The 18540-nt window shown below is 50.5% G+C and overlaps 1 protein-coding gene across 1 annotated transcript in view; it reads left to right on the top strand.

Annotated features, from left to right (window-relative positions):
- The first annotated feature begins 1213 nt into the window (after positions 1-1213).
- JMJD4 (jumonji domain containing 4) overlaps positions 1214-18540 on the top strand; it is a 29660-nt gene continuing 12333 nt past the window's right edge. The window contains exons 1-5 of the mRNA XM_089663304.1: positions 1214-1715; positions 4887-5052; positions 7989-8114; positions 14067-14334; positions 17921-18067. Coding sequence (XP_089519430.1) covers positions 1487-1715; positions 4887-5052; positions 7989-8114; positions 14067-14334; positions 17921-18067 — 936 coding nt within the window. The 5' untranslated portion in view covers positions 1214-1486. The remainder of the gene's footprint in view (positions 1716-4886; positions 5053-7988; positions 8115-14066; positions 14335-17920; positions 18068-18540) is intronic.

Here is an 18540-nt window from a genome sequence, read left to right as displayed (position 1 = left end):
GTGTAATATGGATGGACTGAGGACATTTCTGTCATGTGTTTTGGTTTTTCTGGCTGTGACCCCATAAGGGAGATTTTGCCTTACTTCCTGTCCCAGAGACACCCATAAAATAGACATAATGGTTGTCACCAGAACAGGAAAGCACCGGCAGCAATACAAACATTTCCAGAGCTTCTAGCCCTGCTAACGTTTCTATCGGTGTCCCCATTGGATAGATTTTACATTATTTCCTGTCCTGAGAGGAAGTGGTGTCAGATCCCTCCATGGTGAAAACCTGACAGAGGGTCTAACTCCTCCCCACATTATACACAGTGCTGCGTTGTGGTCGGTGTTGGGCTTCACATGGCGGGCTGCTTCATCCTAAACTGATATATAAAGGATACAGAATACCACCCCTTCCTGAATTCCTAGGAACGGGGGGGGGGGGGTGCTACTATGCTGGCCCAGCCAAAGAGTGACCAGTGGTGGAGTGACACCATGCTGGTCCAACCAAGGGGAGTGACACCATGCTGGCCCAACCAGTAAGAGTGTAAGGGGGAGTGACACCAACCAGGGAGAGTGTAGGGTAAAGTGAAACCATGCTGGTCCAACCAGTGAGGGTGTAAGGGGGAGTGACGCCATGCTGGTCCAACCAGTGAGGGTGTAAGGGGGAGTGACGCCATGCTGGCCCAACCAGTGAGGGTGTAAGGGGGAGTGACACCATGCTGGTTCAATCAGTGAGAGTGTAAGGGGGGTGTGGCATTATGCTAGTCCAATCAGTGAGAGTGTAAAGGGGCATGACACCATGCTTGTCCAACCAGTGAGGGTGTAGAGGGGGGAGTGATACCATGCTGGCCCGACCATTGAGGGTGTAAGTGGTAGTGACACCATGGTGACCCAACCAGTGAGGGTGTAAGGGGGAGTGACACCATGCTGGTCCAACCAGTAAAGTTGTTCGGGGGAGTGACACCATGCTGGTCCAATCAGTGAGAGTATAAGGGGGCGTGTCACCATGCTGGTCCAACCAGTAAAGTTGTTTGAAGGAGTGACACCATGCTGGTCCAATCAGTGAGAGTATAAGGGGGCGTGTCACCATGCTGGTCCAATCAGTGATGGTGTAGTAGAGGGGGGGGGAAGAGTGACACCATTATGGCCGAACCAGTGAGGGAGAAGAGGTGGAATGACACCATGCTGGTCAAGCCAATGAGAACAGAGGGGGAGTGATACCATGCTGGCTCAATCAGTGTGTGTGGAGGTTACACCCTGAAAAACGCACCCGTGTTTATTTTTGAGGCAGTTTTTGAGTCGCATGTCCTGGAAAAAAAACGCACCGCAATTGCAAGAAAATCACGGCAAAATCACATATGCGTTTTCTTCCGCGCTTATGCTACAGATCAGTGTGAATGTGCCCCAATGGTTGTGCATTGTGTATTTACAGGACCAGTGAAGGTCCACAGATGGCCGATGAGATGATGTGACACCCCCCCCCCCCAAATCCAGAGATCTCATGGAGGAAAGGCTGACGGAACAATCAGATGTTCTACACCACGTCCGGGATCACATCGACTTCATTGAAGACCCAGAAACCTTCAGCTATCATGAGTTCTTCCACAAGTACATGATCGGGAACGTGCCGTGCCTCTTCTCCTCCAACTTCACCAGATCCTGGGGGAGCCGGAAATTCTGGGTCAGCGCCGACAACCAGCCGAACTGGGATCATCTGCTGCAGAATTTTGGTATTTTACAATGACCCACAGACCTCATTGTACTCATGGTAATGGGTGGTCCAAGGTCAATGACCCAGCACTGCCAGCCAGCAAGGAGCCCATACACCTGCCTTCTGACATCCTAACCACCTCAGTACAGGCATGGTACACCCCCTTCCAGTGCCGTCATTGTGTGAATGACAATTTGTCATATTTATATATCGGCTCGACAAATCCCTGGTCGCCATGGCGGCTAGAAATTGCGTCTTGACGTCTGGATTCGTTCACACACTGCCTCCCATAGATTTCAATAGGAAATTGTGCCCCATAGACGTCAATAGGAAATCGCGCCTCCCATAGACTTGAATGGGAAGACGCCTCCCCCATAGACTTGAATGGGAAGACGCCTCCCCCGTAGACTTGAGTGGGTACACGCCTCCCCCGTAGACTTGACTGGGGAAACACCTCCCCCGTAGACTTGACTGGGAAGACGCCTCCCCCGTAGACTTGAATGGGAAGACGCCTCCCCCATAGACTTGAATGGGAAGACGCCTCCCCTATAGACTTGAGTGGGTACACGCCTCCCCCGTAGACTTGAGTGGGTACACGCCTCCCCCGTAGACTTGAGTGGGTACACGCCTCCCCCTTAGACTTGAGTGGGTACACGCCTCCCCCGTAGACTTGACTGGGGAAGACGCCTCCCCCGTAGACTTGACCGGGAAGACGCCTCCCCCGTAGACTTGACCGGGAAGACGCCTCCCCCGTAGACTTGACCGGGAAGACGCCTCCCCCGTAGACTTGACCGGGAAGACGCCTCCCCCGTAGACTTGACCGTGAAGACGCCTGCCCCGTAGACTTGACCGGGAAGACGCCTCCCCCGTAGACTTGACTGGGGAAGACGCCTCCCCCGTAGACTTGACCGGGAAGACGCCTCCCCCATAGACTTGACCGGGAAGACGTCTCCCCCATAGACTTGACCGGGAAGACGTCTCCCCCATAGACTTGACTGAGAAGACGCCTCCCCCATAGACTTGAATGGGAAGACGCCTCCCCCACCTCCCCCATAGACTTGAATGGGAAGACGCCTCCCCCATAGACTTGAATGGGAAGATGCCTCCCCCATAGACTTGAATGTCACTTCTGACATCACTGCTTACTACGTGTGAAATCTGTGAACGATCACAGAGATCACATGGTACAGGGCTATTCGCAACAGCCTTGTACCATGTGACGAGCTGTGACCAATTACAGCTCACACAGTATTTCTCAATGGCTGCAAGAATGCAGCCAGAGAGAAGGAGAAAGGATTGCTTTTACAGCCTTTATGGATGTAAAAGCAATCAGTGTAAAAGAAAAAAAAAAAAATCTTCATCACCCCCCACAAGTAGTACAGTGTCACCATGGTAACATTGTACTGCTAGGGAGACAGTATGTAAAAAAGAAAAAACAAATAATAATATAAAATTGTAAAAAGAAATTTAGAAAAATTATCATTTTTGGTTATAAACTAATTTGAGTTTTTTTTTTTTTTTTTGCTAAAAAGATAACTGAATAAATGTTGGCCGAGATTTATGAAGAAAGACTATTTAGTTGCAAAATTTTATAAGAAAAACGCTTTTTTTCAAAATTTTGGACTTTTTCATTTATATAGCAAAAAAATAAAAATCCTAGCAGTGAATAAATATCACCAAAATAAAGTTTTATCTGTCTCAAAACAATGCTAAAAATCTCATATGGGTACAGTGTTGCATGACCGCGCAATTGTCATTCAAAGTGTGATAGCGCTGAAGGCTGAAAATTGGCCTGGGCAGGAAGGGGGTATAAGTGTCCGGACTGGAAGGGGGGAAAGTGTCCGGACTGGAAGGGGGGGAAAGTGTCTGGACTGGAAGGGGGGGAAAGTGTCTGGACTGGAAGGGGGTATAAGTGTCCGGACTGGAAGGGGGGGAAAGTGTCCGGACTGGAAGGGGGTGAAAGTGTCCGGACTGGAAGGGGGGGAAAGCGTCCGGACTGGAAGGGGGGGAAAGCGTCCGGACTGGAAGGGGGGCAAAGCGTCCGGACTGGAAGGGGGGGAAAGGGTCCGGACTGGAAGGGGGGGAAAGTGTCCGGACTGGAAGGGGGTGAAAGTGTCCGGACTGGAAGGGGGTGAAAGTGTCCGGACTGGAAGGGGAGGAAAGTGTCCGGACTGGAAGGGGGGGAAAGTGTCCGGACTGGAAGGGGAGGAAAGTGTCCGGACTGGAAGGGGGGGAAAGTGTCCGGACTGGAAGGGGGGGAAAGTGTCCGGACTGGAAGGGGGGGAAAGTGTCCGGACTGGAAGGGGGGGAAAGTGTCCGGACTGGAAGGGGGTGAAAGTGTCCGGACTGGAAGGGGAGGAAAGTGTCCGGACTGGAAGGGGGGGAAAGTGTCCGGACTGGAAGGGGGGGAAAGTGTCCGGACTGGAAGGGGGGGAAAGTGTCCGGACTGGAAGGGGGGGAAAGTGTCCGGACTGGAAGGGGGGGAAAGTGTCCGGACTGGAAGGGGGGGAAAGTGTCCGGACTGGAAGGGGGGGAGAGTGTCCGGACTGGAAGGGGGTGAGAGTGTCCGGACTGGAAGGGGGTGAGAGTGTCCGGACTGGAAGGGGGTGAAAGTGTCCGGACTGGAAGGGGGTGAAAGTGTCCGGACTGGAAGGGGGTGAAAGTGTCAGGACTGGAAGGGGGGGAAAGTGTCCGGACTGGAAGGGGGTGAAAGTGTCAGGACTGGAAGGGGGTGAAAGTGTCAGGACTGGAAGGGGGTGAAAGTGTCCGGACTGGAAGGGGGTGAAAGTGTCAGGACTGGAAGGGGGTGAAAGTGTCCGGACTGGAAGGGGGGAAAGTGTCCGGACGGGAAGGGGAGGAAAGTGTCCGGACGGGAAGGGGGTGAAAGTGTCCGGACTGGAAGGGGGGAAAGTGTCCGGACTGGAAGCGGTTAAAGGGACATTGGGGTTGGCAGGGAGGGGTTAGGAACCAAGTAACCAGTGCCAGCTCCCCTAAATCAATCCTTATATGTTCCCTTTGGAAGACCGGGATCCCAGCAAAGTACATACGTTGTGGATTTATGGAAAAGCCGCCAGCAGGCTAATACAAGACCTGTGATTGGGTCCCGTATGTGACAGCGTTGTTACGGTAGAGAAGCTCAGGCTGACGCGCTGCGTTTTTGCTTTACTTATGCTGATTACATCTGTTCCAGGGGATGCCGCTGTTCCTGTTGCTAACTGCGATGTGAAGGAGTACAACGCCAACCCCAAGGAGCAGATCCCTCTCCAGGAATACAGGGAATACTGGAGGGAGCGCAGGGACAACGCCTACCAGTCTGCCAAGGGATGTCTGTACCTGAAAGACTGGCACATGCAGAGGTAATGCACCGATACTGGAGAAAGGACCTATATATAGTAAAAAGTAATTCCAGGTATGTGTATTTTATTTTATTATTTATTTCAGGTACTTGTATAGCGCCGTCAATTTACGTAACAATGCTCACTTGTTTTACTATTTCAGGATAGCAAAAATGAGACACAACTGCATTCACCTCTCCCTTTCATTGTCTACATTTATTGATTTATTTCAGGTACTTATATAGTGCTGTCAATTTACTCCGCGCTTTACATATATATTGTACATTCACATCAGTCCCTGACCCTCAAGGGGTGTACAATCTAAGGTCCCTAACCCTCAAGGGGCGTACAATCTAAGGTCCCTAACCCTCAAGGGGCGTACAATCTAAGGTCCCTAACCCTCAAGGGGCGTACAATCTAAGGTCCCCAACCCTCAAGGGGAGTACAATCTAAGGTCCCTAACCCTCAAGGGGTGTACAATCTAAGGTCCCTAACCCTCAAGGGGTGTACAATCTAAGGTCCCTAACCCTCAAGGGGAGTACAATCTAAGGTCCCTAACCCTCAAGGGGTGTACAATCTAAGGTCCCCAACCCTCAAGGGGAGTACAATCTAAGGTCCCCAACCCTCAAGGGGCGTACAATCTAAGGTCCCCAACCCTCAAGGGGCGTACAATCTAAGGTCCCCAACCCTCAAGGGGCGTACAATCTAAGGTCCCCAACCCTCAAGGGGCGTACAATCTAAGGTCCCTAACCCTCAAGGGGTGTACAATCTAAGGTCCCTAACCCTTAAGGGGTGTACAATCTAAGGTCACCAACCCTCAAGGGGCGTACAATCTAAGGTCCCTAACCCTCAAGGGGATTACAATCTAAGGTCCCTAACCCTCAAGGGGTGTACAATCTAAGGTCCCCAACCCTCAAGGGGTGTACAATCTAAGGTCCCCAACCCTCAAGGGGTGTACAATCTAAGGTCCCTAACTCCCATTCATTCATACACATACTAGGGACAATGTAGACAGGAGCCAATTCACCTCCCAGCATGTCTTTAGAGTGTGGGAGGAAACCGGAGGAAACCCACGCAGGCACAGGGAGAACATGCAAACTGCAGGCAGGTGGTGACGTGGTTGGGATTTGAACTAATGACCTGAGTACTGCCAGGGGGAAGTGCTGACCATTTAGCCGCTGTGCTGCCCATACATAATTATAATGCTTCAACTCGGACCAAAGTAATTAATATATATATATGTATGTACTTATTTATATGTGTGTTAGTGTTTGTGTTGCCCCAGGCAATACAAAAAATGTGCCACTAACCAGACAACCCCCCCCCCCCACAACCTGCGACACCCCACACACAAACACCCCCCACCCCCCCCGGACACCATGGCTTCCCTCACTCCCCTTCTACCAGGGGCCCCCTGGAAAAATGCCACCCAAGGCAAACATTGTTAGCCTCACTCCAAATACACCCCTGAATGTAGTAGCAGTGCAGTTGAGTTGTAGTATTAATGTAGTAGGATTGTAGTAGTGGTGCAGTAGGGTTGTAGTAGTGGTGTAGCAAGGTTGTAGTAGGGTTGTAGTAGTGGTGCAGTAGGGTTGTAGTAGCAGTGTAGTAGGGGTGCAGTAGGGTTGTAGTAGTGGTGTAGCAAGGTTGTAGTAGGGTTGTAGTAGTGGTGCAGTAGGGTTGTAGTAGCTGTGTAACAGGTGCAGTAGGGTTGTGGTAGGATTGTAGTAGTGGTGTAGCAGGGTTGTAGTAGGGTTGTAGTAGCGGTGTAGTAGGGGTACAATTGGGTTGTAGTAGCATTGTAGTAGAGGTACAATTGGGTTGTAGTAGCATTGTAGTAGTGTTGTAGTAGCTGTGTAACTGGTGCAGTAGGGTTGTAGTAGCGGTGTAGTAGAGGTACAATTGGGTTGTAGTAGCATTGTAGTAGTGTTGTAGTAGCTGTGTAACTGGTGCAGTAGGGTTGTAGTAGCATTGTAGTAGAGGTACAATTGGGTTGTAGTAGCATTGTAGTAGTGTTGTAGTAGCTGTGTAACTGGTGCAGTAGGGTTGTAGTAGCGGTGTAGTAGGGGTACAATTGGGTTGTAGTAGTGGTGTAGTAGGGTTGTAGTAGCTGTGTAACAGGTGCAGTAGGGTTGTGGTAGGATTGTAGTAGTGGTGTAGCAGGGTTGTAGTAGGGTTGTAGTAGCGGTGTAGTAGGGGTACAATTGGGTTGTAGTAGCGGTGTAGTAGGGGTACAATTGGGTTGTAGTAGTGGTGTAGTAGTGTTGTAGTAGCTGTGTAACAGGTGCAGTAGGGTTGTAGTAGCATTGTAGTAGAGGTACAATTGGGTTGTAGTAGCAAGTAATAGAGGTGTAGTAGCGGGGACCGCTACAGAGATTTCCTGCTTCCAGTGGAATTGGCCAGGTATAGTAGATTCTGTACATAGTTACATGTATAATAATAATTGGTCCAAGCTGAAACAATGTAACTATGTAAAAAACAAATATCCATACCTGGAATTCATCTTTAGAGTGAATCTATCGGTCTCCAAGTGTACACTCCGATGTCACAATATACAGCAACAGTATCATTTTTCATAAAAGCTTCACTTTTTGTCATTAAAATGCCGCCCTCGATCTACAATCAGTGACTTTGCCTAGGCTGAGATGCTGACATCAGTCTGCTGCAGGCAGGAGGAAGCATTTCCTCAGTCTCCCCTCCCCCCAGTGATCAGACTGTACTTTGTAGCCAGTCACGAGGCTGCAGCAGGGTCTGATTTGTGTCAGACATTTTAAACACAGATAAGAACTGCTGGGGTGCCAGAATGATGTGTCATATCTGAGCCGGCCGCTCAGTCCAGGAAGTAGACGGTGACCCTGGATGATGCCTGAACAAAGATGGCTTCATCCTTCTGTGCTGCTAAGCCTCAGTGTCAGTGTTGAACTTAATAACTAACGATCACGTCTTCCGTCTTCCAGGGAGTATCCAGATTATGATGCATATGAAATACCAGAATACTTCTCATCAGACTGGCTGAATGAATACTGGGACGCCATCGCCGTGGACGATTATCGCTTTGTCTATATGGGTCCGGCTGCTTCATGGTACAGACATCATGATTTTTTTAGGGCCATTTGATATTGCTTTATGTATCTGTCAGTGAAGGTTATTAACCACTTCCCGTCCGGCCCATGTATATAAACGTCCTCCCCGCACCCTGCTTGTGCGCGCTCCCTGGGAGCGCGCAGCTCCGTGATCCGGTGCCCACCGTATCCTCCGGACACAGAGGAACACCGATCATCGTACGGGACCTCTGTGTGAGGTCCCGATCATGTGATCACTGATTGGCCAATCAGTGATCACATGCAGAGTAGTAAGCAAGATGTCACTTCTGACATCATTGCTTACTACGTGTGAAATCTGTGAATGATCACAGAGATCACACGGTACAGAGCTATTCACAACAGCCTTGTACCATGTGACAAGCTGTGGCCAATCACAGCTCACAAAGTAGTTCTCAATGGCTGCAAGAATGCAGCCAGAGAGAAGGAGAAATGATTGCTTTTACAGCCGTTATGGGTGTAAAAGCAATCTGTGTAAAAAAAAAAAAAAAATCTTCATCACCCCCCACAAGTAGTACAGTGTCACCATGGTAACACTGTACTGCTAGGTTGACAGTATGTAAAAAAAAGAAAAAAAAACAATAATATAAAAATGTAAAAGAAATTTAGAAAAATTATAATTTGGTTATAAACTAATTTGGGTTATTTTTGTTTTTACTAAAAAGATAACGGAATAAATTTTGGCCAAGATTTATGAAGAAAGATTATTTATTTGCAAAATTTTATAAGAAAAACACTTTTTTTCAAAATTTTTGGACATTTTCATTTTATATACTAAAAATCCCAGCGGTGAATAAATACCACCAAAATAAAGTTTTATCTGTCTCAAAAAAATGCTAAAAAATTAATATGGGTACAGTGTTGCATGACCGCGCAATTATCATTCAAAGTGTGACAGCGCTGAAAGCTGAAAATTGGCCTGGACAGGAAGGGGGGAAAGTGTCCGGACAGGAAGGGGGGGAAAGTGTCCGGACTGGAAGGGGGGGAAAGTGTCCGGACAGGAAGGGGGGAAAGTGTCCGGACTGGAAGGGGGGGAAAGTGTCCGGACTGGAATGGGGTGAAAGTGTCCGGACTGGAAGGGGGGAAAGTGTCCGGACTGGAAGGGGGTGAAAGTGTCCGGACTGGAAGGGGGGGAAAGTGTCCGGACAGGAAGGGGGGAAAGTGTCCGGACTGGAAGGGGGTGACAGTGTCCGGACTGGAAGGGGGGAAAGTGTCCGGACTGGAAGGGGGTGAAAGTGTCCGGACTGGAAGGGGGGGAAAGTGTCCGGACTGGAAGGGGGGGAAAGTGTCCGGACTGGAAGGGGGGAAAGTGTCCGGACTGGAAGGGGGGGGAAAGTGTCCGGACTGGAAGGGGGGGAAAGTGTCCGGACTGGAAGGGGGGGAAAGTGTCCGGACTGGAAGGGGGGGAAAGTGTCCGGACTGGAAGGGGGGGAAAGTGTTCGGACTGGAAGGGGGGGAAAGTGTTCGGACTGGAATGGGGGGAAAGTGTTCGGACTGGAAGGGGGTTAAAGTGTCCGGACTGGAAGGGGGGGAAATTGTCCGGACTGGAAGAGGGTTAAAGTGTTCGGACTGGAAGGGGGGGAAAGTGTTCGGACTGGAAGGGGGTTAAAGTGTCCGGACTGGAAGGGGGGGAAAGTGTCCGGACTGGAAGGGGGTTAAAGTGTTCGGACTGGAAGGGGGGGAAAGTGTTCGGACTGGAAGGGGGTTAAAGTGTTCGGACTGGAAGGGGGTGAAAGTGTCCGGACTGGAAGGGGGGGAAAGTGTCCGGACTGGAAGGGGGGGAAAAGTGTCCGGACTGGAAGAGGGTTAAAGTGTCCGGACTGGAAGGGGGGGAAAGTGTCCGGACTGGAAGGGGGGGAAAGTGTCCGGACTGGAAGGGGGGGAAAGTGTCCGGACTGGAAGGGGGTGAAAGTGTCCGGACTGGAAGGGGGTGAAAGTGTCCGGACTGGAAGGGGGTTAAAGTGTTCGGACTGGAAGAGGGTTAAAGTGTTCGGACTGGAAGAGGGGGAAAAGTGTGCGGACTGGAAGGGGGGTGCCCGCTGGAAGATTAACCCCTCGACGGGATGTTTTATTTGAAAAAGGCCGGCTGCCTGTGAGAAAAAAAAAAAGGCTGGTAACTTTATTCATCCAGACCACACGAACAGAAATGCCTTCCTGGGACCTCCTGCTCTGATGCTTTTCATTCTCAAGGCTAGGCTGTACGATGAACCCCAATCTCGTGGGAGAAACGCATCAACAGAGGAGGTCCTGGGTGAGAAGTCAGGTGGGAATTTCTGTTCATGTTGTCCGAATGAATAAAGTTACCATTGTTCGAATTGCAGACGATCTTTTCCTTTCTGAGGCATAGTAGGTGTCAGGACTGGTATCTGAACCTCCAACCTCTGCTGTGTCTGGCAGTTTTTGTGCATTGAGCTGCGTAAAAATGTGGCAAACCTATGTCACGCCTCCCCCTAGCGTTGGTACTCAGGCACTGCAGCTGTGCTTTTCACCTATAGCAGCCCCCTTTCCCGTAAGGAAAAAAAGGCCTACTGGTACTTGGTTGCCCTCAGGATTTATACACAATGCTATAGCGCCTGGCCACCATGCCAGGGCAGGTGCAAACTAAGCTATCATGTACCTGGTGATGGAGGCCAATGGAGAGAGGGCTTCCCTTGCGGCTACGTTCCAGACTCCCCTGACAGTGGGACAGCGGGAGTCAGGCCCAAAGTTGCACAGGTCGCCTGTAGGAGTTCTGGTTGGTGGTCCACGCAGAAGCACAGCTGGTGCACGGAGATAGGTCTGCAGACAGGAGGCGCCTGTGCGTGGTATGCAAGCCTTCCGGGATTTAGATGTTTACTGGGTAGTCGGTTCAAGCCAAGGTCAGGTACCAGGTGGGAATCAGAGCAGACATAATCAGATGGGATAGCCGAGGTCATACACAGAGGAGCGAGAGAGAGAGTATCCGTAAGCCAAGCCGAGGTCAGATCAGGGGTAAAGTAGAGTAGACGGGTCCAGGAGCAAGCCGAGTCGGTAACAGGAAATCACAGGTCAAGTCACAGAAACCAGGAACAGGGCACGGGGAGCTAGAGATCATCCAGTAACTTGAGGAAGTGATGAGCCTCCTTATAAAGGCCGCCTAGCACCAGACTGAGGTTGATGTGTACTTCTGCGGCCATGTAGAGTACTGGCAGAAATGCCAGATCTTCCAGAACTCCTGCCGTGGACAGGACCCTGACATAAGCACAGCAAATAGGTCCGTGTGGTTGGCAGCCAGGCAGATTGGTCCAATGGCAGTCTGTGGTTCAAGGCAGGCAAGGTTCAGAGAATTGCTGTAAAGACCAGGAAAAAGAGGGCGCACCAGCCTAGGGCGTTACCAAAGATGACAGCTTTATTGTATCCCAGTAATTATATACTCATAAAAAAAAAGAGCATATCAAAGTCCAAAGCAAGCAATAGCCGGATCAGCTCCATATCACGAGAGGACCCTCAAAAACTGCCGCGTTTCGAGGAGCAGTCTCCTCTTCTTCAGAGCCAGAGAATGTTAAATGTTTTGGAGTAAGCACTGCCTGGTTAACTGGTTTCGCGGCGCCATATAGGAGAAATACTACTACAGGGAGGCACGGGTGCGCACAATCACGTATGTACCGTATTTTTCGCTCCATAAGACGCACCTAGACTTTAGAGGAGGAACACAAGAAAGAAAATATTCTGAACCAATGGACTGCGGACACAGTACAGGAGATGACCAGAGACTGCAGACATAGTACAGGAGATGACCAGAGACTGCGGACATAGTACAGGGGATGACCAGAGACTGCGGACACAGTACAGGAGATGACCAGAGACTGCGGACACAGTACAGGGGATGACCAGAGACTGCGGACACAGTACAGGAGATGACCAGAGACTGCGGACATAGTACAGGAGATGACCAGAGACTGCAGACAGTACAGGAGATGACCAGAGACTGCGGACACAGTACAGGAGATGACCAGAGACTGCAGACATAGTACAGGAGATGACCAGAGACTGCGGACATAGTACAGGAGATGACCGGAGACTGCGGACACAGTACAGGAGATGACCAGAGACTGCAGACATAGTACAGGAGATGACCAGAGACTGCGGACACAGTACAGGAGATGACCGGAGACTGCGGACACAGTACAGGAGATGACCAGAGACTGCAGACACAGTACAGGAGATGACCAGAGACTGCGGACACAGTACAGGAGATGACCAGAGACTGCAGACATACTACAGGATATGACCAGAGACTGCGGACACAGTACAGGAGATGACCAGAGACTGCGGACATAGTACAGGAGATGACCAGAGACTGCAGACATAGTACAGGAGATGACCAGAGACTGCGGACACAGTACAGGAGATGACCAGAGACTGCGGACATAGTACAGGGGATGACCAGAGACTGCGGACATAGTACAGGGGATGACCAGAGACTGTAGACATAGTACAGGAGCTGACCAGAGACTGCGGACATACTACAGGAGATGACCAGAGACTGCAGACACAGTACAGGAGATGACCAGAGACTGCGGACATAGTACAGGAGATGACCAGAGACTGCGGACATAGTACAGGAGATGACCAGAGACTGCGGACACAGTACAGGAGATGACCAGAGACTGCGGACACAGTACAGGGGATGACCAGAGACTGCGGACAGTACAGGAGATGACCAGAGACTGCAGACATAGTACAGGAGATGACCAGAGACTGCGGACAGTACAGGAGATGACCAGAGACTGCAGACATAGTACAGGAGATGACTAGAGACTGCGGACACAGTACAGGAGATGACCAGAGACTGCGGACACAGTACAGGGGATGACCAGAGACTGCAGACAGTACAGGAGATGACCAGAGACTGCGGACACAGTACAGGAGATGACCAGAGACTGCAGACATACTACAGGATATGACCAGAGACTGCGGACACAGTACAGGAGATGACCAGAGACTGCAGACATAGTACAGGAGATGACCAGAGACTGCGGACAGTACAGGAGATGACCAGAGACTGCGGACACAGTACAGGGGATGACCAGAGACTGCGGACACGGTACAGGAGATGACCAGAGACTGCGGACATAGTACAGGAGATGACCAGAGACTGCGGACACAGTACAGGAGATGACCAGAGACTGCGGACACAGTACAGGAGATGACCAGAGACTGCGGACCTTTGGGGAGGGAGGGGGAGCGGGTACCTGAATTTGACAGGTACTCGCTCCCACTTCCGCGGAGTTGTCCTCCCCGTAGTCTTGTGGGTCATGTGACAGGTCCCAGAAGACTGCAGGTGGCCATTCACAAAGAGCAGTGCTCTTGCACATGCTCAGTGGGCATCTCCTGAAGCTGCAAGCTGTCACAGCCGAGTGCCCACACTAAAGAAGCCGGGGAGAGAAGACGGCCGGTAAAAGCAGGACACCGCTGGACTGAGGAACTGGTAGGACCGAGGAGCAGGTTCTTCTGCACAGTAGAGCCAAGCGGATGGCCCAGTATTCTTACACGGCGGCGGCGGGAATACTGGCCCCGCTGCACCATATTTGCTCCATAAGACGTTCAGACATTTTCCCCCATTTTTCGGGGGGAAAAAAGTGCGTTTTTTGGAGCGAAAAATACGGTATACATTCGTGGTCTCGGCTGTCATTCACCGGGTCTCGCCCAGTGATTACTCGCCGGCACCCGGTGATCGCTGATTATCTCTGACAGGGGAGAGACCTTCGTATGAACAACACAGATCTCTCCCCTGTCAGCTCCTGCACACTGCTTTGTATGGCTCTGCATGGCAGAAGGGATTTTACGGTGAGTTACAAAAATCCTGTTGTAGCATGCCTGCCGGTGTGAATGGCCCTTACGGTCTGCCAGCCGGGTCTGACTGATGGAAAACGTTTTTTTCTATGTGGCTATTCTGTACTTGTTTGATTACAGGACTCCGTTCCACGCCGACGTCTTCCGTTCATACAGCTGGTCGGCGAATATCTGCGGGAGGAAGAAGTGGCTGCTCTTTCCCCCGGGATCAGAGGAAAACCTCAGGGATTGCCATGGAAATCTCCCGTATGATGTGACGTCTTCTACCCTTCGGGACCCTAAACTGTACCCCAATTATCAGAAGTGCTGCCCGCCGATGGAGGTGACACAGGAAGCCGGAGAGATCATCTTTGTGCCCAGCGGGTGGCATCATCAGGTGTACAACGTGGTAAGGCGACGGGCAAGTGTGCTGAGGCCGTGTTCAGGTGACCATCACAGAGGAGAATCACATGGAGATCATAGACCTTGTATATAGGACACGACGGGACATGTCGGGGAGGATTGACCAACACTAGAGAGGGCAAAATCTGGTGCAGCTGTGCATGGGAGCCAATCAGCTACAAACTTCAGCTTGTTCAATTAAAGTGGTACTAAACCCCGGACCCCGCATTCACTATATCCGCTCCCCCCAGACCCTGCATTCACTATATCCGCTCTCCCCGGACCCTGCATTCACTATATCTGCTCTCCCCGGACCCTGCATTCACTATATCCGCTCTCCCCGGACCCCGCATTCACTATATCCGCTCTCCCCGGACCCCGCATTCACTATATCCACTGTCCCCGGACCCCGCATTCACTATATCCACTGTCCCCGGACCCCGCATTCACTATATCCGCTCTCCCAGGACCCCGCATTCACTATATCCGCTCTCCCCGGACCCCGCATTCACTATATCCGCTCCCCCCAGACCCTGCATTCACTATATCCGCTCTCCCCGGACCCTGCATTCACTATATCTGCTCTCCCCGGACCCCGCATTCACTATATCCGCTCTCCCCGGACCCCGCATTCACTATATCCACTGTCCCCGGACCCCGCATTCACTATATCCACTGTCCCCGGACCCCGCATTCACTATATCCGCTCTCCCAGGACCCCGCATTCACTATATCCGCTCTCCCCGGACCCCGCATTCACTATATCCGCTCCCCCCAGACCCTGCATTCACTATATCCGCTCTCCCCGGACCCTGCATTCACTATATCCGCGCTCCCCGGACCCTGCATTCACTATATCCGCTCTCCCCGGACCCCGCATTCACTATATCCGGTCTCCCCGGACCCCGCATTCACTATATCCGCTCTCCCTGGACCCCGCATTCACTATATCCGCTCTCCCCGGACCCCGCATTCACTATATCCGCTCTCCCCGGACTCTGCATTCACTATATCCAGTCTCCCCGGACCCCGCATTCACTATATCCACTGTTCCCGGACCCCGCATTCACTATATCCGCTCTCCCGGACCCCGCATTCACAATATCCGGTCTCCCCGGACCCCGCATTCACTATATCCGCTCTCCCCGGACCCCGTATTCACTATATCCGCTCTCCCCGGACCCCGCATTCACTATATCCGCTCTCCTCGGACCCCGCATTCACTATATCCGGTCTCCCCGGACCCCGCATTCTCTATATCCGCTCTCCCCGGACCCCGCATTCACTATATCCGCTCTCCACGGACCCCGCATTCACTATATCTGCTCTCCCCGGACCCCGCATTCACTATATCCGCTCTCCTTGGACCCCGCATTCACTATATCCGCTCTCCCCGGACCCCGCATTCACTATATCCGCTCTCCCCAGACCCCGCATTCACTATATCCGCTCTCCCCGGACCCCGCATTCACTATATCCGCTCTCCCCGGACCCTGCATTCACTATATCCGCTCTCCCCGGACCCTGCATTCACTATATCTGGTCTCCCCGGACCCCGCATTCACTATATCCGCTCTCCCCAGACCCCGCATTCACTGTATCCGCTCTCCCCGGAACCTGCATTTACTGTATCCCCGCAGTGCCACCCATCTGTGCCCACCAGTGCCACCTGTCAGTGTCGCCCATCATTGTTGCTTATCCATGCAGCCTCATCAACGAGAGGAGAAAAATTACCTGTTTGCAAAATTTTATAATAGAAACAAAGAAAAAAACTTTTTTTTGCTCTTTTTTTGTTTATAGCGCAAAAAGTAAAACCTCCAGCGGCGATTAAATACCACCAAAAGAAAGCTCTATTTGTGAGAAAAAAAAGATAAAAATATCATATGGGTACAGTGTTGCATGACCGCGCAATTGTCATTCAAAATGCGACAGCGCTGAAAGCTGAAAATTGGCCTGGACAGAAAGGGGGTGAGAGTACTCGGTAGGCGAGGGGTTAATAGCAAAAATAATATTGGTTTTTTTTTCTCAAAATTGTCGGTCTTTTTTTTTTCTACAACGCAAAAAATAAAAACCGCACGAGCAATTAAATACCACTGAAAGAAAGCTCAATCTTTGGAGTGTGGGAGGAAACCCACACAGGCACAGGGAGAACATGCAAACTCCAGGCAGGTGGTGCCGTGGTTGGGATTTGAACCAACAATCCGAGTACTGCCAGGCGGAAGTGCTAACCATTTAGCCACTGTGCTGCAATTCCATACCAGTTAGCAGATATACTGACAGGTCTGCAGGAGACCTGCATGGCACCAGCAATCTGCTGATCTCTGGTGCAATGTTTTACAGGCTCCTGAAACAAAAAAATAATAAATGTATTTTTTTTTTTTAACTGCAAAAAAAATGTATTTATTATGTTTGTTCAAAAGGTGAATAATAAAACCCGGAAGCTGATTGGTCTCTATGCACCAGATTTTGCGCTCTCCAGTTTTAGTAAATCAGCCCTTCCGTGTATTTTCTTTTGCCCCAGTCCTGTTTTCTGATTTAGTCCTCACGCACACGGGAAGTTTTTACAGCGGCTGTTTTCGGCTTTTGACATTTTTTTTCTACAGCCAGTAAACCCCCCCAGCATGTTATCCTCTGTCTCCATACACACAGAGATTGAAATCAATGTTTTTTGGCTGGAAAAAAACCAGAACTAGTGGATTTCTAGAGGAGTTTTTTAGCTGTAAAAGCGCTCTAACACTGAAAAACGCAGCAAAACTCAGAAAAACGCTGTCAAACACAGAAAACCAGTGTTTTTGGACGTCCCCCCCCAAAAAAAAACGCTAAAAAATGCAAAAAAAACCCCAGCATTTTTGCTTGCACGCAATTGGATGGTGTAAATCAGCAGAGCTTTACCGCATTTACTAAGATCTGGGGAAAAATGAGGGCAACTGCACTTGCAGAGTTCACGGTCTATTTGCCTTTAGTAAATCATCCCACAGCGTCTGGGAGGGGAGTGCTGTCTGATTGACCCCAGAGAGTTACATAGCATCAGTGTCAGGAGCTCTTGGAAGCGCAGATTCCCCTCACCACCCATTGGACGTATACGTTATCGGGGTTGATTTACCCAAGGCAAATAGACTGTGCACTCTGCAAGTGCAGTTGCGTCAGAGCTTAGTAAATAGGATGGAGCTTCACTTTGCAAAGATTACCCAATCACATGCGAGGAAAATAAAAAAAATATATATATATTTTTGTGCTTGCTTATGATTGGATGATGGAAGTCAACAGAGCTTCACCGCATTTACTAAGCTCTGGAGCAACTGCACTTGCAAAGTGCACAGTCTATTTGCCTTGAGTAAATCAACCCCCCCCCCTCCCCCCAATATGCTGTTAGTAATTTCACCCCACCGATTCCTTTCCCCCCCCCAACTCCTGTGTCACTACTGTGTTCTGTAACGACATGGATGTCAGCAGGAGGAACCACAGTGCCCAGCTGGTAAGTACTCAGCCTGCTCCTTTACAGGATGGCTGCCATTGACTACTTTTATTATAGAAACGGCCACTTTACAAGCCCTTGTCATCGTTCTCCATAATATACGTTTCCTGTGTTCCAGATAGACACCATTTCCATCAATCACAACTGGGTCAACGGCTGCAACGTGACGGTGATGTGGCGGTTTCTGCAGAAAGAGTTGACAGCGGTGCAGCGGGAGATCGCGGAGTGGATGGACACAATGGATAACTGGGATCAGCACTGTCAGGTATCGGTAGCCCACACCCGGCCAAATTGAAGTGGGACTTTCCCGTGTCCTGACTTGTTCCCTAAGACTACGCCCCGGGGGTGGGACGAAACGCGTCGGAGGGCTGAGGTTGCTTCTACTTCTCACATGAGGCTTTTGTGTGATGTGTTTCTTTCAGGACTTTCTTTCTTTTTTTTTTCAGTCCTCCTGCACATTCATCAAAACCTTCATCACCAAACCGAACGTTGTGATTTTGGAATGCATTGGTTTACTTAACGAATTATTTTTTTAACCACTTTGCATACCAAAATAATTTCCCGCCATTCACATGTCCGGTACTCACGGAAAGGTCCCGGTCTTCTCTTTCTATCAAGACCTTTCCCGATCATGTGACTGCCGTGACGACACATCACGGCGGTCACATGATCCCCAAACCCCGCCCGTCCACATGTCCGATACTCACGGAAAAGGTCCCGGTCTCCTCTTTCTATCGG

This window comes from Staurois parvus, unplaced genomic scaffold, assembly GCF_062004578.1.
Source record: "Staurois parvus isolate SC_StPar_1 unplaced genomic scaffold, SC_StPar_1.0 ptg001651l, whole genome shotgun sequence".
NCBI classification, from domain to species: domain Eukaryota; kingdom Metazoa; phylum Chordata; class Amphibia; order Anura; family Ranidae; genus Staurois; species Staurois parvus.
This window is presented reverse-complemented; position numbering and strand designations above follow the sequence as displayed.